At 42.6% G+C, this 27,010-nt stretch overlaps 2 protein-coding genes across 2 annotated transcripts in view; both read left to right on the forward strand.

Annotated features, from left to right (window-relative positions):
• The window catches only part of LOC139748119 (uncharacterized), a 115,442-nt gene extending 113,705 nt beyond the window's left edge, over nucleotides 1-1,737 (forward strand). Inside the window, exon 4 of the mRNA XM_071660784.1 lies at nucleotides 615-1,737. Coding sequence (XP_071516885.1) covers nucleotides 615-783 — 169 coding nt within the window. The 3' untranslated portion in view covers nucleotides 784-1,737. The remainder of the gene's footprint in view (nucleotides 1-614) is intronic.
• Nucleotides 1,738-10,034: 8,297 nt separating this feature from the next.
• Nucleotides 10,035-25,491, forward strand: LOC139748121 (uncharacterized). The gene is given in 9 exon segments (XM_071660787.1): nucleotides 10,035-12,290; nucleotides 19,966-20,045; nucleotides 20,780-20,890; nucleotides 21,014-21,109; nucleotides 21,533-21,644; nucleotides 22,420-22,462; nucleotides 22,465-22,523; nucleotides 23,269-23,375; nucleotides 25,019-25,491. Coding segments are annotated over 9 exon segments (1,686 nt in total). The 5' UTR covers nucleotides 10,035-11,470; the 3' UTR covers nucleotides 25,277-25,491.
• The last annotated feature ends 1,519 nt before the right edge of the window (nucleotides 25,492-27,010 follow it).

Consider the following 27,010-nt stretch of genomic DNA (forward strand, 5'->3'; position numbering starts at 1 on the left):
GGCGGCTGGGGTCCAGGTGCATCCAATCACACGGGCCCTACTACGCTGCTCCCACCCTCATCCCCCGCATGGTGTTCCCACGCCCTACATGGCCTTCCCATGCCCTACATGGTATTCCCACACCTTATATGGTGTCCCCACGCCCTAAATGGTGTCCCTACCTCTGCACAGCGTCCCCCTAACCCTGCAAGGTTCTCCTACCCAGACATCTCCTCCCTGCATCAGCGCCCCCCACAACCTCCTGTCAGGATTCCCACTCCCCTCACGGTGCATGTCAAACAACCTCACTTCTCCGACGAGGTTTCTTCATCCTGGAAGTTCCACCTCCCTTCTTCCAGACCTTCCATCCCACACCTGGCTATGTATTGCCTTTCTTCTCTTGAAGACGAAGACCTTGGCATCAGTCCCCCCCTTTCAGAAGACACTTCCTCGCCTCTCCCTGCGGGCAACACCTTCACAACACTTCTCACACTATGAGGACTTCTTACGCCCAAGTGCTTCCCTCTGTCTTATAAGACCAAGACGTCTATCTTCGCGTCTCCACACTCCTCCTCCTCCTCCTCCTTCAGCAGCGATGAGAGTCCGTGTTCTGAGACCGTGTTTGGTGTCCGCAGGTACTGGCGACGACAGCAGAGGGCCAAGTTGACCGGGGGCTGGCCTCCTGACCCCTTAGCACCGTGGCAACCACAGGGGCGGCCCCCACCCTGCAGAATACCAGTGACTGACGAGTATGTCTACCACACACCGACCTCCATCGCCAAGATCCCCGTCACCAATGTCTAACGAGATTCCAATGTAGTGAAAAGGAAGATGGACTGTACTCGACGCAAAGCCTAAAGAAAACTGGGGCAAGTCTCGACCCCTTCATGTCTTACAGACCGGAAGGTCAGATCTGTGTCAAACTTCAAATCCCAGAGCCGAAGATGGTGTGGAAAAAATAGTTAGAACTCCCCACGCCCACGCACAATATGTAAATACACGAATATATGCAAAATGTTCACATACACAGAAGTCATGCTTGTATACGTACATATTTCGACACACACACACACACACACACACACACACACACTAAATTTGTTTCCTACGGTAATTTCACGTCAAAATAACAAAAGTAATAATTACTTGTAGCAGCATCAAAATTTTTACGTAGCTCCTCCGCTCTACAAACACACAGAAACTCATGCATTTCATAATTTACTGTTGATGAGTAGCAAGAACGCCAGCCCAGAGCTGTCCGGTTGCCTGGCTTCGAAGCACTACACCGAAGCCGCTTCGAACCTAACCGAACACACTTTGCCACCGAAGCCGCTTCGAACCCAACCGAACACACTTGACCTGCCTCTTCTGAATTACAATTTCTTGGTGCGTTTATGGCCACTTCATTTATCAGTTATGATAAGTTATACGCATCAGATTTATTGAAGAACATCGAGTTAATCGATTGATCAAAGCTCAAAATGAGACTGAAGACGGAGATGGTGTGGATATGTTCGGACTACCACGCAAGTGTCAGGGAGCTAGGCTGACTCTCTGAGAGCGTCCTGGAATGCAACTGTTCTTAAAGAACATTTAATCATTCCGTGCAGTGATTCGAGACCCCACAAGTCTTCAGTTCAACATTCATGTCCATATGCAAATTCTGGGGGTTTTTTTTCTAGTAATAAGAAATCATTAGATTTAGGGATTTTTTTTCTTTAACTATAAATTGCTTCAGACAAATGTTTTACAATTGAAAATAAGGCTGTATACGTTATATATATATATATATATATATATATATATATATATATATATATATATATATATATATATACATATATATATATATATATTGGAAAGGATCACAATTTTGCGCGTGATAAAGTATATTCCTATAAGTCCACGGGAAAAATGAAACATTAAGCTTCCAAGTGCACTTTCGTGTCATGATCACATCATCAGGGGAGACAAGAGAGAAATATAAAAGTCATTTGATATACAACGAAGAGACGTAGCTAGGACGCCATTTGACAATCACATGTTTACCAAATGGCGTCCTAGCTACGTCTCTTCGTTGTATATCAACTGACTGTAATATTTCTCTCGTATCTCCCCTGATGACATGAATATTACACGAAAGTGCACTTGGAAACTTATCGTGTTTCATTTTTCCAGTGGACTCATAGGAATACAATTGGTCACACGCAAAAAAACTGTGATCCTTTCCAATATATATATATATATATATATATATATATATATATATATATATATATATATATATTATATCGATCGCCTATCTAATGTAATCATTACAATCAACATGTTCCTCACATCGTAGTCAACATTCAGACAATAGTAACTTTCAGAAAAAAAGATAATTTCAGACAACACTAAACATCAGACGGCTTTTAACCCTCAGACATTAAGGGATGACTGAGTTTCAGACGTTACCGCTTGAGCACTATCGTTCACATAACTAAAGTTCAGACAATGAAAGTGACTAACGTTTAGACAATGAAAGTGACTAACGTTTAGACAATGAAAGTGACTAACGTTTAGACAATGAAAGTGACTAACGTTTAGACAATGAAAGTGACTAACGTTTAGACAATGAAAGTGACTAACGTTTAGACAATGAAAGTGACTAACGTTTAGACAATGAAAGTGACTAACGTTTAGACAATGAAAGTGACTAACGTTTAGACAATGAAAGTGACTAACGTTTAGACAATGAAAGAGACTAACGTTTATACAATGAAAAAGACTAACGTTTCGACAACGAAAGTGACTAACGTTTAGACAATGAAAGAGACTAACGTTTAGGTGACTAACGTTTAGACAATGAAAGTTACTAACGTTTAGACAACAATGAAAGTTCAGACAATATACTAAAGTTCAGACTACGCTAACCGTCAGATGAACTAACAATTCAAAGAATATTAACATTCGGAAATTAATGAACTACAGACGACAAAAGTTCAGATAAAGATTAACGTTAAGCCAACAACGTTGAGACACTGTCAACGTTTAGACACTAAATCTCAGTCAACCAAAACGTTCACACGACAATGAAGTTCAGACAACATTAACTTTTAGTTAAGGTTCACACAATCATAATTCACACAACATTGATACAACTCCAACATTCAGACAGTATCATTCACCCATCAGAACGTATTAGTGTTCACGTAACATTAGAACATTAGCATTGGACATACAGCTCAACGAGCGAGACCAAAGAACACTTCCTATGAAATCTGGTGGTGTCTGTCCGACGCGTTTGTGTGTGTGTGTGTGTGTGTGTGTGTGTGTGTGTGTGTGTGTGTCAATGCAAAGATATGATGAGCCTTAGGATGTCAGCCTGCCTTTGTCACTCATATTGTATGACCCCCTGAAGCACCACTTCAACAAGAGAGAATAAGAAATCTAAAATTGTAATAGTCATAATGATTTATAGAATGAACTGCAACTAAAGACTGATATTAAACGAAGGAAGATACGTACAAACATAAACAGAACAATAAAATGATGTAAGCAAACAGTCTTGATATAGAAATACAAAGGAGATGGTTCATGCACAGACCAAGTCTACAACTTACAGATGACCACAATTTTCAGGATGGGACTGCAACATGGGGACAAGGGATCTCACATGGCAGAAAGGTGGCTGGCGAGATGGTGAGTGAGTGTGTGTGTGTGTGTGTGTGTTAAAGCAACGTGATCGTGTTCAACTGCTATAATTAACCCTTCTGGCAGAATAACATAAGGAAACAGTTGAAGCAACTTGCTCCTGCAAGGGTGACGCGCAAGACACTTCGGCTGAACAAACGTCTTTATCTACGTTAGAAGAAAAAAAAAAAAGGTTTCTTTATTAAAAACTTTTCGCACCTTGCATATGTCACCAGACAAAACCCCGGATTCCTGGGGAAAGATATTTGGAGACCACTCGGGAGGTAGGAAAGTAAATTCCCTTGCAGACAAACTGAAGAAACTTTTATTTCTAAGCTTATAAGAAACAGTCTACAGATTTTCTTTTTTTTTCTTCAGCCCATCGCGACTTTAATAGAAACTTTCTTAAACTCGGAAACTGAGGCAAAGGAACTCCAAGGGGAGTTGACTCTTCCTGTGCTAAGATGGGTTTCTTTTCAAGACGCCCCCCCCTTTTCAGTGGCGCCTCCAAGTGGGGAAACCTTGAATATGCTAATCTGTTTGATGACTTTTACAAGACGGTGCTGAAGGTATTTTCTTTCTTTTTTGCTTTTTGAAACTGGGAAACTCCGAGAAGAGAGACGCCAGAGGCCAAAGTCGACCTAAATCCAACCATCCCCCACCCAGCAACTGTGGTGGAAAACATACGCCCAGGGCTGGCAGACCCGGCAGTGCTGTATCATCAGTGGGGGAGAGAACGTGGTTGAGGTTGATAAAGGCAGGTGTATAGGAGTGGACATCAATGGGGAGACTTCACCCCTTTTTCGATGCCTGGGAATCCCTCTCAATCACCTACGGTACACCATATAGAAAGCCATCAAGTTTTCAAGGAACCCACACTGGAAACCTCAAAGTCTTGTGTGTGTAACGTTTAGGATCACTGTAGCAACAGCAACATGTTAGCTCACAGGGACGACCCACAATCGTCAGCACTGACTTCTGCTCTTTGATGCCATCCCTTGGAACCGAGACGCTGTTGGTAAGCACCAGACATCATGTCCAATAAGAACTGAGGGAACAACTGGCGCTGTGTCTCATTCTAGCTGCAGTTGGTCCTCCCATTTACCCCCAGCACTCGACCTCACTCACCTACCACCTGCACACTACCATCTGGTTCCCCCATCGACCTCGATATTCGACCCCACTTATTTATCTCCTGCTCACTACCACCAGAACCTTCAACCTGCACACCACCTGGTCTTCCCAGCAGCATGTACCACCTGGATCTTCCACCTGTACACACCCATCGAGTCTTCCTCCCTACCTACACAAGCCCTACACTTGCATCAACTTCCTCAAAACATGGTAAACACTTCCTAACTTCCTGACTCTCAACCCACCAACGATCTCTGGCCCTCATCCTCTCTCTCTCTCTCTCTCTCTCTCTCTCTCTCTCACACACAAACTCTACTTTCTACACCTCGGTTGCCCGCCTCCCACACACCGTCACTCCCACAGTATAAGTCCTCTTCCTTCCCCCTCACATTCCCCACAAGTATGAGGTCTCAAACCTCGGTTTGCCTTTTGCTCTACATTACGTAAAGCCACTGCGCATACTATTACGTAAACCCACTGTGTATACTATTACGTAAACCCACTGTGTATACTATTACGTAAACCCACTGTGTATACTACTTCTTCTCTACACCACTTGGAAAAAAATACTTTAAATCGTGTACTTTTTTACTGCAAGGGACTGTAAATTCCCCGACACACACCACTGGGTTACATAATCCCCTGAGTTCCAACACTGGGCCAGGAAATCCCCGTAGAGACTCCATGGTCCAAAGAAATCCCTCAGGTGACAACACTGGGTCAGGAAATCACTCGGGTGACAACACTGGGTCAGGAAATCCCTCGGGTGACAACACTGCGTCAGGAAATCCCTCGGGTGACAACACTGGGTCAGGAAATCCCTCGGGTGACAACACTGCGTCAAGGAAATCCCTCGGGTGACACCACTGCGTCAAGGAAATCCCTCGGGTGACAACACTGCGTCAGGAAATCCCTCGGGTGACACCACTGCGTCAAGGAAATCCCTCGGGTGACACCACTGCGTCAAGGAAATCCCTCGGGTGACACCACTGCGTCAAGGAAATCCCTCGGGTGACACCACTGCGTCAAGGAAATCCCTCGGGTGACACCACTGCGTCAAGGAAATCCCTCGGGTGACACCACTGCGTCAAGGAAATCCTTCGGGTGACACCACTGCGTCAAGGAAATCCCTCTGAGTACAACCACAGAGTCAAAATCCCCCCGAAAGACACCACTGGATCAGGAAATTTCCCGAGTGACAACACTGGACCAGGAAATCCGGAGTGACACCACTCGGCCATGAAATACCCTGAACGATACCACTGAAAAATCCCCTCCATGACACCAGTGGGCCAGGAAATCCCCCGAGAGACTCCATAAGGCATGAAAATACCTTGAGTGACACCACGAAGCCAAGAAATCCCCAGTGCCACCGATGGGTCAGGTAATCCCCTCAGTGCCACCACAGAATCCGTAAATCCCCCAAAGTCATCAATGGATCAGGAAATCCTTCGAGTGCCACCAGTCAAGAAATCCCCAAGTGCCACCACTGTCAGTAAATCCCCTGAGTACCATCAGTGGGCGATTAAATCCCCTAAATGCTACCACTGGGTCAGTAAATCCACTGAGTACCAGCAGTGGGTGAGTAAATCCCCTGAAATCTACCACTTAGTAAATCCACTGAGTACCATCAGTGGGTGAGTAAATGTGAATGTTACCACTATGTCATGTAATCACCTGAGTGCCACCAGAGGGCCAGTAAATCCCCCCCCCGAGTGCCACCAATGACTCAATAAATCCAGAGTGTCATCAATGAGTCAATAAATCCCCCCGAGTGCCACCAATGGCTCAATAAATCCAGCGTGTCATTAGAGTCAATAAATCCCCCGGGTGCCGCCAATGACTCAATAAATCCAGAGTGTCATTAGAGTCAATAAATCCCCCGGGTGCCGCCAATGACTCAATAAATCCAGAGTGTCATCAATGAGTCAATAAATCCCCCGGGTGCCGCCAATGACTCAATAAATCCAGCGTGTCATTAGAGTCAATAAATCCCCCGGGTGCCACCAATGACTCAATAAATCCAGCGTGTCATTAGAGTCAATAAATCCCCCGGGTGCCGCCAATGACTCAATAAATCCAGAGTGTCATCAGTGAGTCAATAAATCCACCAGTGCCACCCACAGCAAATCCCCTGAGTGCCACATTTTGCTCCAGAAATGAACGCCAAATTATTTTCAATCTTCTTATATATCTTGTCTTAATTATCACATCACAGAATATCATAATTTCCAAGTGCAAGTACATTCATGGATATATATATATATATATATATATATATATATATATATATATATATATATATATATACATTCCATGTATATACATTAATTTACAGTAATCTCAGCACTATTTAGATTTTCCAATTTCCCTATTTGCAATGCTGAACCACCAATACTTTACGCTTATATTAATGACTTTTTCTTAGATTTAGATAAATATGCTATTTCGTTGAGGTCATAATTCAGATATTTTGTATTTTTGTAAAAAACAAAGGAAAAAAAATAAACCTATGAGAATAAAGATTAAATTTGGAATTTTATGTTTTGTTTTTTGGCCTTAAGTGATATGTTATGAATGGGGGTCACAGTTTGGGCATTTAGGAGTAAAAAGACAGTACAAATATACTCTAGGTTGAGAGACTGGGTAGCTTAAAAGCAAAACTCTATCCCGTAACAGGCAAATGGTAATATATACGTAGGAGTAAAGACACACACACACACACAGATGGCCTCCACGCAAGGTGGAGCTGGTCGATAAATGGGTACCTGGCTAACGCTGGGGGTGGATGGATACACACATAGGAGTAAGGACATGGTACATACATGCAAGGATAAGAGACGGGGGGCAACAGGAGTGTAAAACTCTCACCCCGTAACACTCGAATGATAGTGTATACGTAGTAGAGACATGGCACACATACAGAAGGTTAAGAGACGAGTGTAAAACTCCCTCACGAAATCACACACACACACACACTCACTCACACACACACACACACACACACACACACACACACACACACACACACACGCGCGCGCGCGCGCGATACAAGAAGTGCATTTGTGGTGTGTTATATAATCCACATAAGACTTCTTACTATCCAGATGCAAACGTACAAATATACGCGCTTCACAGAGAAGGTAAATACCAGGCATGGGTCGACTCATTTATAAAGACACACACTGGAGAAATCTGCCTTCTCGAGCCATTAAATGACAGAAGGGGGGATCAGAAACACACACTGTGGGCTGAGCACAGGTGCAGACAGACAAAACCCTAAACGAAAATGCTTTTAATAATGACAACTACACAAGAACACAAGACGACCCAAAAGGAAAAAAGCTTTTCATCATGACATCTACACAAGCAGAGAGATAAGACCTGCTTGAGGAACATGGACGATGGCTGTAAATATCAAGTGGTTTCTGACCTTGCTGAAGGAGAAGACATCCTTCTCCATAACATCTCATAATGCAGTGTTACCACACGTCCTGAGTCAGTGACAATGACATCGAAATACGTCACCAGACATCCCCATTTCCTCCAGTGACTCTTACACTTACGTGAAGACGAAAATAATTAAAAGCTTGATCAGAAAAGATCTTCACTGACCAGTTAAGTAATTACAAATGACAGACAAGTGAGTCTAGTCTTGCTAAATTATGAAAACTCATTATCGAAACCATGAAAGATATATTTTGACAATCTTTTTAACAAAGACCCGCTGATTGAGCAGACCAACAAAGGATACTTTACACTCATTGATAATTATAAATTAATACTTTATCTGACACCAAACTTGTCGTGGAAGACAAGAGAAAAACTGGTATATCTGATATTTCAAAATAAGTTGAAATCCCTCGCTTTTGAAGTATTTTGATAAGGAACCGAGGAGGTTACGAACCACAATGTGCATAATGTATCTAAGATATAATGGGCGTATATATATATATATATTGGAAAGGATCACAATTTTGCGCGTGATCAAGATATTCCTACGAGTCCACGGGGAAAATGAAACACGAAAAGTGTTTCATTTTCCCCGTGGACTCATAGGAATATATATATATCGCTGGGGATAGGGGAGAAAGAATACTTCCCACGTATTCCCTGCGTGTCGTAGAAGGCGACTAAAAGAGGAGGGAGCGGGGGGCTGGAAATCCACCCCTCTCGTTTTTGATTTCCCAAAAGAAGGAACAGAGAAAGGGGGCTAAGTGAGGATATTAATCCTGCCCTCCCGTTTTTTTTTTTTAAGTTTCCAAAACAAGGAATAGAGAAAGGGGCCTAGTGAGGATTTTCCCTCTTAACCTCAGTCCTGTTCTTAACGCTAACCTCGCTAACGCGGGAAATGGCGACAAATCACCGATGGAGGAAAAGAGACACCAATAGATGGTAATAGGATCACATCTTACGTCGTGTTCAAGAACGTATTTCCACTGCACACGGTAACTGTTCTCTATGCAGTGAAAAACTACTTCAACAAAACGCAGTCATACGCAAAAAAAAAAAAAAATAGAAATGCACAAAACATGGCATAAATTTCATAAAAAAAATTATCACAATGGTTTTTATCGAGGGAGATCCACAAATAAACACACATTGCGTTATCTTACCAACCCCTGGGATCAAAATGGAGTTTAATAGACAATAAACAAACCCTACCTCAATGTAGTATTACCAAATAAATCTTTCCCTCAGGGTAATACCGTAAACCCGGCAAGACTGGCTTCCTAATCTGGCAACACTTGGCATAGCGCGTCAAGCCTATAAATATTTTTTTTTTCCCAGTATTATGGAAGGAGCTGGTAGATCAACCCATGATTCCTGCACGTTCATTGAGCATCCTCATGACCGACGACACCTAAACTAGCCTTAAAAACCTAACGTAACCGAGCCAGGTTAAGCTAACTCACCCAACACAACAGAAGACAGCTACAACCGGTTCCTTGAAGACTTTGACCCCCCCAACCAAACAACGATCCAAAGTTACACATTCCTCCAGAAATCGCTCATACTTTCACTAAACTCCCAGTGTCAAAATGTTCATCATTTTTGAACCGGTAAATAAGTGTCATCACGACAGGTACAAAAAAAAAAAGATGCGAAGAATGTAGGAAAAGTATATCTACGGAGGTTGTAACAATATGATCAATTCAGAACCTTTCGTTCGGAGTCCTTGAGCTTGACCGGATCGGTCCCTTGTGTGTGTGTGTGTGTACACGTATCAACTTCAAAGTGAGAGTCGCCTCATACACGGCCAACATCGGTTGTCTGACACGTTGCTGATGGAGTACGGTGACCACAGAGTGGTCCTGGAGAGGGAGCGAGTGCCTGGTGTACAACGTTACAGTGGGGGGTTAAATCATCGTTGTAATGGCTAGGTTGCTGATACCGAACCGGGTGCGTCAGGTAGTGGAGGAAGGAGACACACACATACACACAGCTGCTGTCTCGCTCTGAGCACCAGGCAGACCACACAGTCTACGTCCGTGCAACTTCCTGGTCAGTGAGGGCCTTTGTCTCCCTTTAAGCCGTGCCTCCCTAATCAGTGAGGGCCCTTGCCTCCCTTGTGCCGTGCCTCCCTGGTCAGTGAGGGCCCTTGTCTCCCTTGCGCCGTGCAACTTCCTGATCAGTGAGGGCCCTTGTCTCCCTTGTGCCGTGCCTCCCTGGTCAGTGAGGGCCCTTGTCTCCCTTGTGTCGTGCCTCCCTAGACCACTTTCGCTACAATTCATGCTCTGTGAGCGCCGTGTGTACATCTGTGAGTGCTGCAATTCATGCTCTGTGAACGCTGTGTGTACATCTGTGAGCGCTGCATTTCACTAGTCTGTGAACGTTCCAGCTTCCTCGTGTGTGCGCGCGTCGCGTCTCCCATCAAATCCGGGTTGTCGTTTATAAATTGAGGAAATCATTAGATAAATTACGATACTTCCAAACGTACAAAGAGGATAAATTATGATGTGATTAATACCGTGTGTTAATGGGTTATAGTGTGTATGGGATGATGCCCTTTGCCACACGCCACTGTCAGAAATCCACAGATTCTATTTCTCAATCCAAACATGTCACTAGTGGTGTTAAATGATTTATCATAATGATAATGACGACCATGAGATAATCGCAAGGAATGTGTCCACAGCTCTTAAGTACTCGATTATGGAGCAAAGTGATTCTGAAAACTTTGAATTTAAAGTTTATAGGATTCAAGTGTATCACTATATAAATAAGAACGTGTTTAGAACATCTATATGGTCCAGGAAAATTTAATTTTTTTTTTCTAGTTTTACTTCCAAGGACAAAAAATTGTGAAGACGGAAAATAATGGAGGCATCAGGCTTAGGAACTGACTGACCAACATATACAAAACTGGATGCTCAATCCATTTTAAGGTGTCTGAAACAACCACCTCGTGTGATATATGTCAAAGTCCACAACTATTACGTCATTACGTCAAAGTACATTGCCTTCTTTCGACTACAAGGAGCAACGAATAGACTTTACCCTTCAGTGATTCAAAGTGAAGAGCATAGAAATCCTTCGAATTCTTGAACACAACACTGTGTGTGCGTGTCGATTCACCGATTAATATCACAAGGGTCATTCTTTTCAGGTCAAAAGGAAAGTGTGAGATTACGAGAACTGAAAGTGAAATTAATGTGCAATGATTCTCTCACGACGCAGGATGAGGATGGAGCGTAAACTGAAGAGGGCTGGATTGACACTCGTAGTGTTTACGATCGCGGTGTCATGTGTTTACTTTTACAAAACAGACAAGACACTCGTGCCAGCAATTAAGAAGAGAAACAAAATCGGGTCGTACAAGAGCGGGAGACATGAATTCCCGATAGGCTATACACCATCCACCCTCAAAATTATATTTAATGCAAAGAAACCCCAGAAAGAGGACGATTACACGAAGGAGAAAAGCAGTATCACATTACCCGAGAATTACTTTGGTCCCGCTCGGAACGCTTCGAATGACAAAGAAAACGAGCCGGTTTTCCTTTTAGAGTACGATAAGATATTTCAGGATAACACTTCTAGTCTGATTCGTGCGCATTACAGCGAAACGCACAACGCAACGGCAAATCCCCTTCCAAGTGATGTGTATGACGACGCAACTCCTGTATCGGAAACAACCTCGCCTCACGACACATCCACAAACGGGACGCAAGTAACACCGAACTCCGACGGTGATGAGATGACGCACGAGATGGGCCACAACGCATCTGCAACATCACGAACAACGTCGCCCGACGCGACCCAGGCATCATCCACCAGCGGCGTGCCAGGCAGGACGACGCCCTACGCTGATGAGGCAACTGTGCCGTCCAGCGAGGTCGCCTGTGATACCCCAGGGGATGCACAGGTGGACGTCGGGAAGGAGGAGTTTGTCCGACGTGCTCGAGTGGTGAGGGATGCGTGTCGCCAGTTTAAGGTCCGTCAAAACGCCACTGCAGCAGGGCTGATAGGCAACATGTTGAAAGTTTTCAATAACCCGGGTAAGACTTGAAGATATATTTACTTGTGATTATATTTCTACGTCTTCTCTTCCATAGCTTAAAGTGCTTTTTGACATTTGTAATCATCATTATTCAGTCTCTCTCGACATGATTCTTCCCTTACCTCAACACAAGAGTTCCTTTCGTATGCAGACTCTACAATCGCATCACAATATCCTGTCACCTCAGTAGGACCATCAAATATACAGCACTACACCACTGGGACAATGGGACGGAAGGTCCACTTTTGAGCCACTTTTAACCCCAGACATCAATCCATCTCAGGCCCTCCAGCCACCTCGAATGGACAGTCACTTCCAATGAACAAAACATAAACCATTCGACACGTACAGGATATTCATTCCATACAGCAACTCACGTCCTAAATGTCCCTCGAACACTATCTGGCACCAGATCTTGGCAAGGAAAGAAATCGCTTAACATCCTATAGAAAAAAAATTCCTCCGCTCCACTTTAACCTACGCCTCACCATCCTGGTCTTCCACCACCTCGAAATCAAATACATTAAAGCTGCAAACTACACAAAATAGTGCACTCAGAACAATCACTGGCTCCCTGGCAACGACACACACTAAACACCTTCACAATGGAACAAAGACCCTAACAGTACAGTCCCAGCTCAAAATGCTCGGCACTTAATTCTCTGCAGCAACACTAGACAACTCCCATCCAATCCACTCTATGACTAACCATCAACTCCCAAGTAGAAATAAGCTTTAACCCTGCCACATACATCAGCAACTTCTACTCACACATCACCTCCTCCTAACATCCACAATACTGGCAAAACGCATACTGAAATAACCTCGGCAAGCACTAAACAACAGACATCCTAGCTCAGTCTTAAACTCCAGTCCTCCGGACATACACTCATCAGAAACCACACTTCCCAGACATACACGAGTCACACTCACGTACTTAGGCTTTGGACATTACCTATCATTGCAAACACCTTTTCAACACATCCCTAAACCCTTCATGCCAACGATGCGCTACCATAAAGACGACACCGAGCACTTACTAAGTTTCCATAGAATTTCTACATAGACGCACACACACAAACCTTTATGACCCATGGTCCCTCACCGGGGGACATGGCCAACTTCCCGAGTGCTGCAGGAGCCTCATAAGGATAAAAGGTTCTCCTAAGACAGGAAGGGAAGGCGAGGTATTTATCAAAACGTTAGACTGATAATAACATGAAAGGAAGATGTTGGAATAATCATGTCTTACAAATAATTATCCGAATAAGTCATTCAATTTTGGGGAATGGAACAATTAAATGATCACACACACACACACACACACACACACACACACACGAAAGATAAACGTTCAACATTCGAATAAGTCACTCAATTTTGGGGAATGGAACAATTAAATGATCACACACACACACACACACACACACACACACACACACCACACACACACGAAAGATAAACGTTCAACATTCGAATAAGTCACTCAATTTTGGGGAATGGAACAATCAAATGATCACACACACACACACACACACACACACACACGAAAGAAACGTTCAACATTCGAATAAGTCACTCAATTTTGGGGAATGGAACAATTAAATGATCACACACACACACACACACACACACACACACACACGAAAGATAAACGTTCAATTTACACTAAGGTTCCTCTGTGAAGCGAATGGCCACTTCTCTTCATAATTCGTGGACATACGAGGTGTTAGTGACCGGCATGTTAACCACAAACCCATTTACCATCCACACGACACTTAGCAGATATTCTGGTTAAATATTGGGAAAGGTTTACGAATCGCTAAATTCATCTTGTGAAATCCAGAGTCATTTATCTTAGGACGAATTACAATACATCCACCCGATTTTTTTTCCCTCGTTAAACTCGCTTCCTTAAATACGTGACAAGATTTCTTCGTTTCAAACCTGATCCTTAAATGCACATAAATGTGGTATGAACGACTCTCACACTCTGTGCGAGACAGCAGCCAATCAGTGACCTAACCTATCCAAATGGGAGATGAAAAAAAAAATGTATTCCGGCAGCAATAAAGAACGAAGCTAAACGTCCGGTTACCGGCCGCCAATATCGACAGATGGACGTCCGGTCGTATCTAATTCACGAAATGTCTCGCCATTGGCGAGACCTTGTCTACCATACGTCAGACCCGACACAAACATGTAACCTAACCTTACCACCTCCAATGTACATGTAACCTAACCTTACCACCTCCAATGTTGCTGTTGACGCCAATGCAAGAATCTGCCAATTCTCGCCGGTAGCGAGGGGTCACGAACGTGGAATCCGGAGTTAATGTAATATCATGGCGTCCGCTGACCGGGTATCAAGTAATAGTTTAATAAAAGGGAAAAGCTTTGAATTCGGGTATTCATTATAAAGTCATAATCATCTGCACTCGTGTGTGTGTATATATATATATATATATATATATATATATATATATATATATATATATATATATATACACACACACGAACATAATGCATAGAAACGCGCACGTTCATAGAACATACAAACCTCCAACAGCTAGGATCGAACCTGGCCCTAAAACAATGCTCCACTTCAGTACCCCCCCCCCCCCACCCGACACCACCTTAATATTCAATAATACAAAGCCACAAAATCAGCCCTCATAGCCTGATAAAACATTAAAACAAAACAAAAAAAATGCTGCGAATAATGCCGCGCAAGTGTTATAATATTCTCAACACTCGACCATTTCACAATTGCAATCTTTCCCTATACCATAATGAACTGTAACATTACCTAATATACTTGAGTATTCTAAGCAACGGCGACCAGTGCACAGGACAAAAGTCTATATTAACTTTTGTGTACCCATACTGACAAAAGAGTCATTAGCAAATCAATGCAGAAAGCAAAACACCCGTCACCACAAAAAGGAAAATTCATAGATATAGGAGCTGACACTTACCACACTAACAGGGTAAACTGTTGTAAAACTGGGATGAGGTCTGGCGTCTCGTCCCACACCTGCAGCTCTTCCACCTTCGTTAACGTCGCCCTTCGTGGCATACGTTTTTTGTTCTATTCAAAGTCTTGTTCACTATATGTCCATATATTCACTTTCCAAGCAGACAAACATCGCAGACATCTCACACGACAGTAATCACATCTGAAATGGTCAAGAATATCATTATCACTAAAATTAAATTGGTTACGACTTAAAAAAGAAACTTTTTCATTTAATAAAATGATAATTCAGCCACATGGAGATAACTGCTTTGGATAATGAGTGATTTTGTCATAATTTGTGATGTACTGGTTTAAAATAGATAAATATAACGAAGCATGTCGTGGAATATGACAACTTACAATATCAGTTAAAGCAACAGCAAAAGATCAAGTGTGGGGTTAACGTCAAAGCCTGATACACTCGTAAATAAAAAGCATTCATGAAAACCACAACAAACTTCCCCTGAAGGCAGAGATGTTTACCCAAACTTTGAAACTGGAATAAGTATGAGGGTTTGCTATCCGCAAGCCATCGCTGGGCATTGTTAACATTGTCTACGAAGTCTCGCAGCAGATTTACACTTTTTGACCCAACGCTGATAGTGAAAGATGAGGCAAATCAACGGAATCTACAAAAAACCCACCTGCCTCTTCCAACCAGCCGGAAGTTAAATGGCGCTTCTATCTGTCCCCATATTGTAAGCACGGCAACGATGTTGCCTGACGCACGATGTCTAACCCACCACAATTATCTATCCATTTTCGACGCAGAAAAGAAATTGTTGGCTGCTGGGGTGTAATGTCTTCGAGAAAAATCTTGCATTGTTGAGCAGGAAGGCTATACCGGCAATATGGGAAGCAAGAAGATGGAAAAATGGTAGGGCTAGTGATTGAAACTACCGAACTATCCATCGCTTATGGTGTGGTGGCCAGGGAGGGAGTGTGGTGGCGGGCAGTCGGGATCCTCACTTCCAAATCCAAGCTCATACTATACAAAACAAGGCTTCATTATTCGTTACAAGATGAACTTACCCTTACACTGAAAACACCGTAATCCAGAGCGAGCAATTAAAGATCAAACCAGTCGGTGTATACCCAAGAACGTATGGCCGACAGGGACAACAATGATACAAAGTACACACATCTCCACCACAGGACAAATATGGAACACCTTTCATTCCCTCGACAGTTTCAGAACACTCACGGAGGCTCCAGCGATGTAATCAGTGATGAATGTTTAGCCTAGTATCATAGATCTTTAAAATACAAAAGATACAATTACACACACCCCTAGTCTGCCGTGAGCATATAAACAAGTTTCCAGAAAAAAAAAATCCGTATCAAAAAACCGTATATTTAACATCTTTACACACCTCAAACTTAACCACTGCAAACTAACCCACCTATTCGACCTCTCCTTCCTCCCCTTTTGCCTCTAAGAAATTTGAGGGAGGGCGTAGCAGCCAGGGAGCTGAGGGAGTGGTAGCCACGGAGGGTGGGCATGCTGGTGTTGGTGAGGGAATGTGTTAACCAGGGACGGAGTGTTGCCCAGGGTGAACGAGTGTTGTGGTGAGGGAGGTTAAGGTAGCCATGGAGTGGTGCCCAGGGTGACTGAGTTGTGGTGAGGGAGGTTACGGTAGCCATGGAGTGGTGCCCAGGGTGAATGAGTTGTGGTGAGGGAGGTTACGGTAGCCATGGAGTGGTGCCCAGGGTGACTGAGTTGTGGTGAGGGAGGTTACGGTAGCCATGGAGTGGTGCCCAGGGTGAATAAGTTGTGGAGGGAGGTTATGGTGGTGGCTAGGATGTAGGGGCAACGTCGTGCTGAGGGAGGTTTTGGTGGCCAGGGTGGTTAAAGGGCGTGTTCAGGGAGGGTGTGGTAGAACCCCCTTAGAGCAGACAATGGCCCTGAGGGCTCGAAGCTTTTACCTTCCTAAAAATTTCAATTATATGATTATAAATGTACACCGTCTATCCAGTGGCGCCTCACGCTCAAGTATGCCATGGGGTTCGGTCGTGTATACAAACACACAAACTATGTCCAACTACGGGCATTAATTCAAGTTGAATATAAATGGTAGATATAGACAGGGTTGGTAGATAAGAATTCACTGGATCGTTTGACTCGACAAAATAATCCCCTCACTTTCCCTGATCTTCATTTCTACACCAAAATTGTCTTCACGTCGTAATTACACTCCAACTACTACTATATAAACTACAATACTATTGTAAAACAAAAGCACTTCATATCCAGGACTATTAACGTGGCACCACTAACATACTTATGTTAAACTGCAGAATATACCTCAACAAACACAATATCTACTTTACCTTACCGCCTCATTATGGCTACTGACGCTGAGTACCAGACCAAGCGCTGAGTAGCCCATGTATATATCACGGCCATTCAATGACCGCCTCTCATAGCTTGAGAATTTTACCCAATGGTAGAGCATGATACATGTCGTGTAGGTGGACGGGAACGATAACAGCCAACGAGATGATGATACCAATATGACGTCATAAGACCGGCGCTCTTGGGCATATTTGTAAACAACAGATTAACATATGCCAATTATACCCATTTACTTGGGTTTTGATATATAAATTATGGTTTATATGTTCGATTATCCATTCAAAATACTAAAGATTAAACTTTGGTCTTTAAATTTCACTTCCTAAGCTTAGTCTGTCGTATGTAAACTCCATTCTTTAAATTTCGCCATTTAAATGCGATCGTCAAAACATCGTACGGCCCTACGTCCACATTGAACTCGGGTATCTAAACTATAATACGAATTGTTCTACTCATTGTACTTAATATCTTAATTGATAATAAATGTCCTTTTTATATAATCGAACGTAATATGCTTATTATTCTTGTTGATAATCATAACTCCGTAACAGCTAGTTTAATTTCTATGCAGTTTGGCTTGATGACAATCAACAGATAACGATAAACAAAATCTTTTTTTATTTTTCATTGATTTGCTTATTGCTCGCTTATATACGAGCCGTGTCAGCCATTTAGCCTGCTGCCTCGCGGAGACTGCAAGTGTGCCAAAATATGCATGAATATTTTCATCGTATGAAGCAGACTAGTGTTTATATATACCCATCTCGCTCGTCTCTTTAATACATATTAGTTCGATAATTTCTAAGCGGCTGAATTATATTTATCTATATCTAATTGGTCGTGAGGTGAGAATCTATAGCAGAAACATCAAGCGAATTATTGTAATAATGTCAGATGCGCCGCTTTACCTAAATACATACGAGGCTGCTTCAACTGGCAGGTATAAAACCTTTGGCAATATCATGTACCATTATTATCTTCTGTACCGTATTATTTACGGATGATTATCCTTAATATATTCCGAAATACTAGGGTGATGCCCTTGTATGATAGATTGATAGGATTATAAAGATATAGTAACTGAAAACGTAGTTTAAAACACAACGTTGGTCACTCACACCCAACTGTCACAACCGCTAATCCGCACATTAATATTTATCAGCTTTTCCTGAAGGAAACCGTATTACAACAGATCTTAGATTTCATCATAGTGTCACCAGACTTCTCAAGATTATATGTTATCAAACCACCGCCCGCAACCCCTTCAGGTTGGTCACAAATTAGATGACTTAAACACGCTGTCTAATTTTGGCTTTAACCTGTATGCTGCTACATCAGTGATCCTAAACAAAGAAAACGTGCTGGTACAGAGCTAACGAAAACTAGATTCATCTACACTTTGCTCAAACTTTCCATACCTTCCTTCGTAGTATCCATTCCTTCCCTCACAGTATCCATACCTTCCCTCATAGTATCCATACCTTCCCTCACAGTATCCATACCTTCCCTCACAGTTTCCACACCTTCCTCACAGTTTCCACACGTTCCCTCACAGTATCCACACTTTCCCTCACAGTATCCATACCTTCCCTCACAGCTTCCACACCTTCCCTCACAGTTTCCACACCTTCCCTCACAGTATCCATACCTTCCCTCACAGTATCCACACCTTCCCTCACAGTATCCACACCTTCCCTCACAGTATCCATACCTTCCCTCACAGTTTCCTTGCAACTGAGGGTTCAGGGCCGAGTAACGTTGCAAAAAGCGTAGTGTATTTTCGACCAGGGCTGGTTATGGGGCCAACCAACACACACACACACACACACACACGCACACAGACACACACAGCGTAGTAGGCTTAGATTTTAGGTGCATATGCAAGAGCTTGTGGGGAAATAATAGTGTTGTCATCTTGCAGCAGTATTATACAGTCCGTATGTATATAATCAAGTTATAAACTTAATTTTGAGGAACATAAGTAATTCAAAATCACATTTTTATACAGTGGTTTGTTTTCAGAATGCGATTTTAAGCTTTTCCCTTAAATGGTCCCTTAAAATCGCATTTAACATGAACTTTATGTGTCAGTTTTGATAGTCAAGATGCACAGATATCAATCAACAATAAATATCATATCAATACATATGATCAACATATAATAGAAAATGGTCTTTGAGTAATAAAAGACTTGTCTGGTGCTCCTTCTAAGACTGCTACAGAACACTGAAACATTCCCAGACGCTTGCTTGGCCACCCGTGGCACCACTGTGCTAACTGACGCTCCTTCCCCCACAGAAGTTTACGTCGAATACGTCTCCTCCGAGAACTTCAGACTGGCTCGCTCGGCTTCAACGATGACCTGTCTCATCAACAAGGTAGGTAGGTGGGTAGTAAGGTGGGTGGATGGCTCCCAGTGGTGTGGCCGTAATGGGTGGCTACCGAAGGAGGCCCTGGTGGTGAGTGGGTTCGTACGGGCGGCCCAGCTGGGTTAGATCCCAAGGGTGGGTGTTCTAGGAAGGGTATCTCCTGAGGGTGGATGTGCTAGGATAGGTATCCTGATGGTGGATGTGCTAGGATATTTATCTCCTGATGGTGGCTCTGGTGGGTGACATAGGACCTGAGATATGTCCTGAAGGTGGCAGCTGCCAACTTGCTAGGCTTTTTAAAGTCTTCAGTACACCAGAACGCGCGCGAGCTACGATCACTTTGTATTCTGACAACTTCAGCAGTACAGTAGTTCCTAAATGTAGTCATTACCTACTGAAGGTATATTGAGTCGTACATTCCCAGAAATTATTTACTTGATACTGGAAGGTGATCATCTGAGCTTAATTGTGTTCCCTTTGAACCATAATAATGAGCCTTTACTACGACGGTACAATTCAAAGGTAAGACGGTACGTTTTAAGCACGACGGTACGATCATTAGGTGCGATGGACTGGATGATACGACGGTACGACTCGAGCATACGACAACACGACTCCTGAGTATAACGGACAGGCCTTCCTACCCAAGGGTCGTACCGTCGTGTTTGATGATCGTATGGTCGTCAGCATAAGCCTCCTTGAAGGTAGGGAACTCCATAACAAGGTGGTATCCTCTGCTGCAGGTGGCGTCGACGAGCGTGGCCGTGGCCCTCCTGCAGGCGGATGGTCGACAACTGCCCGAGTGGAACGAGATGCTCTCACCCCACAACGCTGCAGCCGTTCTCAAGCCCAAGGTGATTCCCCTTTCCCTCTCTCTCTCTCGTCCTCTAACTCTACATTATGCTGGATGATCCCATAGTCCCTCTCCATGCTGAAGCCAGGCTGACACGGAGTGATGTCTTTTCGTGATCTTTCAGACTCAGTTAGAGTTCCAGTTCGCGAGGAGACATTTCTTCAAGTTCCTGCTGGTGCGACATCCCTTTGAAAGGCTCCTCTCCGCCTACAGAGACAAGGCGAGTGAAATGACTGCCTCTGATGAAGAGGAAGGTGTACTAAACTTGCATGATTCTTGTCAATAAGTTTTCAAAAAGGAAGAAGTTGGGGACTTCAAAGTCTTTCATCGAAGTCCTTCCATATTTCGACGTCTTTAAAGACGTCTAAGTCGTTGAAGTCCTCGAAACCCTTTGAAGACTTCGAATTCTTTGAGGATTTCGAGGTCTTTGAGGACCTCAGACTCTTTAAGATCTTCGAAGTCTTTGAGGACTTCGATTTCTCTGACGACTTCGAACTCCTTAAGGACTTCAAAGTCTTTAAGGTCTTCGAAATCTTTGAGAATCATTGACTTTAGAAAAATCCTATGAAATACACTGTTTGTAACAGAACTGTCAAATTATTTTCTACTTTTCCATCTACCATCGTTTGGTGATATGGTTCAGGTGGAAAGGGCGGATCACTGGTCGTTGAAGGAGCTACGCCAACACATCTTCGACAGCTTGGGGGAGATGAGGCAGAAGACACTGAAGAAGACTCCTTCAACAGCTATAAATGGTTAATATTAGAGGTATTATCTCGTTTTACCCTAAGCTTAGCAGAGGCCATTGTCTATAGGCGACAACCAATGCCCAATTGGTTCTAGGCTTAGCAGGGGTCAGTATCTGTAGGCTACATCAATGCCCAATCCTTAGCTTAGCAGGGGCCTTTGGCTGTAAGCTTCCCCACTGGCCAACTCCTGTCCCCCATACCTGTGCATGGTTGGTCTATTTGATCAATAAGCCTCTCGATTGCCAAGGTAATCAACATTAGTGTACACTCACCAATCGAACACTTGACTCCATGTGTTCTAAGTAAATCTAAATGGAAATAATTTCTCTCAGCATAAATGATCCTTGTTTAAATGTTTTAATTCCTTGTTAGTATAAAAAAAAAACTTTGGTTTTTATGTTACAAACGAAAAAATATCTTGCAAAAATGTATTTTGACGAATGATAGATTTTTTCTTCTTTAACTAAACATTACAGATTAATTAATGTAATTTTAGTTTACATGGACAGCTGGAAAATTTCTGTGGCCGAGTTTAAAAATGAATAAAAGTTAAACATTTTTTTTTTTACTAGAAATCGTATGATAACACAAGCTTGTTTAACTAAATATTCTAAAAAATATATTTTTGGTTAAGTTTTCACACCTTTTCATTGATGAGCAAATACTAGAATACATCATATATATATATATATATATATATATATATATATATATATATATATATATGTGTGTGTGTGTGTGTGTGTGTGTGTGTGTGTGTGTAATCTTTATGTCTATGTAGACACAGGAGGAACGAGTGAACGCCCAGGTGGCCCAGACCAGCAAGAGACCCAATACCAACCTTCGCTGACTTCCTGGAGTACATCTTGACTACAAATCTATCAGGTAGGAGTAGACGGACCTTTAAGTAGCCTAGTAGCCCTACAAAGCAGGCGCCTCCTCTCTCAACTGGTTTGGATTAAAGTGTGTTTTTAGTTCGAATCACTTCTCTCAAAGCGCATACTCTATGTGTGCGAGTTCTGATTTGAAGCAGTTCACTGGTTCTATACACAGTGGGTCGAGGGTTCGTACGACGGTAGTCTGGGTGCTTCCCTAGACACTAACTCGAAGCTTCACGGGAAAAGGGGTCCAAATGGTTCACGAGATAATGATTCAAGACTGTTTGAGAAAGTGGTTCACTGGAAAATAGTCACTTATCGGCCAGAGCTGTTGAAACCCTTCCTTGTCCCTTGTTATGTAAGGTTAGGTTGGGTTAAGTTGGATTAAATCAGAGTTAGGTTAGATCGAAGTTATTCTGGGTTAGGTTTAGGTTGGTTGAGGTACAAGGGTGTCATGACGTGTAAAGAAATCATGCAAAACAAGCTACTTTCTCTCAAATCACTGAAAAAAAAAAGGCTTCAACGAAGGGTTATTGTCATCATTATTACCATTAGTATTATCATCATTATTGTTTAAAGCTTACGGGACTATTGAACGTTATTCTTATACTCTCACACCTATATACTCGAGACAAACACGTCATCAAACCTCTCTCCTCGATATCCATACATTAGTTCACTATTGACCTGGTCTCCATATAGAAAACGACAATCCTTATCCCGTCTTATGTGGCTACTTTCCTTGTGTTCAGATGGCGGGTTCGACTCCCACTGGGCCCCGTACTGGCGGACCTGCTCTCCCTGTAGTATGAACTATGACGCCATCGCTAAACTAGAGACAGCCGAGCTGGATTTGAAGGTTAGTTCTCTCCACTGAACAAGATTTTGTTGCGCAGAATTACGTATCGTTGAGGTGGCACTGTAGTACGAGGGAAGGGCTTTGTGTGACTGGGAAGGTGTTTAGAGAGAGAGAGAGAGAGAGAGAGAGAGAGAGAGAGAGAGAGAGAGAGAGAGAGAGAGAGAGAGAGAGAGAGAGACTGACTGACTTCATGAAAGAAATCTTAAGAGCTTGGAATGTGTTCCCAGACATTTTAATTTATGATTATGTGTTTGCCGTCCTTGCCTACTGAAACATTTACCCCATCTCCTTGCAAGTATTTCATCATTTCCAGCACTACACATCTCCCGACCATTTGGAATTCTACCCGAATTCCAGGCTATCCTGCTGGGGCGTCCAGGACGCGTCGCTGGGGTGGAAATTCTTCTCAAGTTGGTCCCTCACTGGAAAACATCCAGCAGGTTTTCCAGCCAGAAGTAATGTGGCGATTGTAACAATACACATGAAAATACGAATGAAAACTATGCCAATGAATTATTAATATAACATATAATCAAATAAACTCGAATGAGTTGAAAAGAATAAAAGATTATCTCAAGTAAAATTGGAAATAGATAAGAGCAAAATATGAAGAAATATGAATTAAAGATTCCACTTTGGTGCCTCGTACGTCAAGTGAAAATTCATTCTTAAAAAATAATGATAAAATGCGACGTCGGCAAAATGAACAGAAAGAAAAAAAATACCATTTGGTCTGAATTTTCAGTCGTGAAAATTTAAATTTCTCTGAAATTTTAACGAGCCGTAATTAAAACCAGGGGCTTCTGTTAATTTACCGTGGGTTTCGGTTATTTTGGGTTGGGTACGAATATGGATGGCTCAGCCTTGTTTGGTTAACCCTAAAATAATGTAGAAATAAAGTATTGTTATAGGTATGGGTTTAGTTACGAAAAATCTACACGTATATCCCAATTATTGAAGAAAGAAAAAAAGCTTTTAGTATATTTCATGCAGGGAGATATAGCGTTGTTTGCGACGGACTGGAGGTTATGGTAGAATGAGTAGAGGGAAACACTTGATAAAGATTAGACTAGGAATATTAATGGAAGTAGAAAACAGATGCCAAAGGAGAGGATGTTGACCCATGATAAGCCACTTTTGTTGACAAATTGATCATCACTGATGACATCTGACCCCAGTGACCCCCAACCACCCACTTTTAACTACCCACTCACACTGACACCGCCCCATACAATGACCCCATTTGACAGCGACCCAGCCCATACAATGACCCAGTCCATACAGTGACCTGACCCTACTGTGACTCAGCCAGTGCGGTGACCCCACTCCACCATGACCCAGCCTATACAGTGACCCGACCCTACAGTGACCCAGTCCATACAGTGACCTGACCCTACTGTGACTCAGCCAGTGCGGTGACCCCACTCCACCATGACCCAGCCTATACAGTGACCCGACCCTACAGTGACCCAGTCCATACAGTGACCTGACCCTACTGTGACTCAGCCAGTGCAGTGACCCCACTCCACCGTGACCCAGCCTATACAGTGACCCCGTGTGATTACGTATGTGTATATATGTGTTTGCACATATTAACATGCAAATTGTGTGTGCAAAAACCTCACTGAACATCCTTCCTCCAGCTTGTGTGGCAGCGGATGGGGCTGCAGTGGACCACAGGTCTCCCGCAGTACAACCGGTCCGGCACGGGTGGACCACTGTCCCAGTCTGGCACCGAAGTGGACCAGTATTACAGCGCCCTTCACCCTACCCTTATTGCCAGGGTGTACCGTCGCTTCGCCTTAGATTTCCATCTCTTCCAGTATGACATCATGGATGTGTTTAGACGGGGCGGCCACTGTCAGACAAACGATTGTCAAGAAATGAATTCGTATCTCTAAATCACTGATATTAGTAAATCCCCTCTGATATAATGACAATTTGAAGTATAATTCAAGAATGACTAGGCCACATATACTGTTAGGCTGAGGCATAAGTGTTTTTTTTTCAGGTGAAGAGTTTTGCACAATATATAAACCCACCAGTGCTTCATTGTCAACAACCTGTTTATCAAATCTGTAAAATCCTTGCATGAGAATAAAGGTTAAAATATAAATCCTTAGTATCACCAGTTTACCCAAGGCAACAAGTCAAATTGTGTTATGAATTTTATTGATTACAGAAATATTCCCAAAGACGTACTTTAAAAAAGGTTGAAATTCTCTAAAACATATGTTAGTTTAATTAGAGGAGTATTAAAGCCTTACACTCAAAGAACAAGTCAAATTCTAGTAAATAAAACTGTACAAAAAAGTGACTCAAAATATTGACATATTAGACATCCAATGATTTGTAACTCTCCAGGTCAAGTAGTTTAAAACATTCAATATGCAATGAATAATGCTCAAGATATCTGAATGTCAGGGAGGATGTGTGTCAACATTTGTGTGAGTGTTTATGTAATCATTTGATTGTATAACCCCACAAACTCTCTTATGGGGCTCCTGCAACTAAAAGGCTGCACTGCAATCAGTAGCAGGAAAATGATGGACTCCTTACAAGTCAATAGGTCTACAAAAAGACTGCGTTCTTTTTCATCTGCTAATGGTGATACAGTCCCGTAGAATTGCCATCCAATGGTGGTGTAACCACAAGCAGGAGGAGCCCGGTAACTATGTGATTACTACATACCTGCATGTGTCTGCATGTGCTTGTTGCAAAGTTTTATCCGAAAAGAAAGATACAACATCAAACTGCATGTACAACATGTAGTAGAAAAAATTTTTATCCATGGCTCTCAGCTCAAATTTGACATCATGAAAATAAATATTACCTACATTACACTGCCTAACATAAACAACTGCACTACATGGGTCATTTGTCATGGCTAAAAATCCCACTGGTTCATGTATGCTCCATGACAAGATGATAAAGGAAATTTTCCACTATATATTCTGGAACACTGTCTCTCCTTGACTATCTTTATAATAGTCTAACTTTTCTCCGTACTTCCTTGTGATTGTAATATCCGTAACTCAAGACTTTACCATGTCTTTATGAATGTACATTCGTTCTGAATCACTACAGTAACTTAATACAATATGTACCATTTGAATGTGGTCCATCAATATATTCTGAAATCTATTGGTTTTCCTCATCAAGGTTAATATTCCCCTACTTAATCTTCTCTGTCCCTCCTTACTATCATGTACTCTTCTGGGCATAATATGTCAACCTTTAATGCATTCATGAGATTTGTTTTCACTACTTTAACAATGTTTGGACTGTATGATCACACCATGTGGGTGTGTGTGGTAATCCAGTTATATATACTACCTCAGGATGTGGAGAAGGTAGGTGAACACAGTGTGAGGAGGCGAGTAGTAATGAAATTTTTAAGTTTGTGATAATTATAGTGTATGGTGATGACTGTGTGGAGATACTATTGTTGTAACTTCATGATCTTTTCAGGGAATCCTCAAACATTCAGATAGCCTGCTATGTCTCCCAGGTGATCCCAAAGATCTTGGAGGGAGGAGATACTGAGCTTTTGCTTATGCTGGGCTACTGATGAAAAGAAAGTTGTAAGTCTTCAATGAAATGAAGACAGCATGTGCAGTAAAGGTCTTGTGTGA

The sequence above is a fragment of the Panulirus ornatus genome, chromosome 72 (assembly GCF_036320965.1).
Source record: "Panulirus ornatus isolate Po-2019 chromosome 72, ASM3632096v1, whole genome shotgun sequence".
Taxonomy (NCBI): domain Eukaryota; kingdom Metazoa; phylum Arthropoda; class Malacostraca; order Decapoda; family Palinuridae; genus Panulirus; species Panulirus ornatus.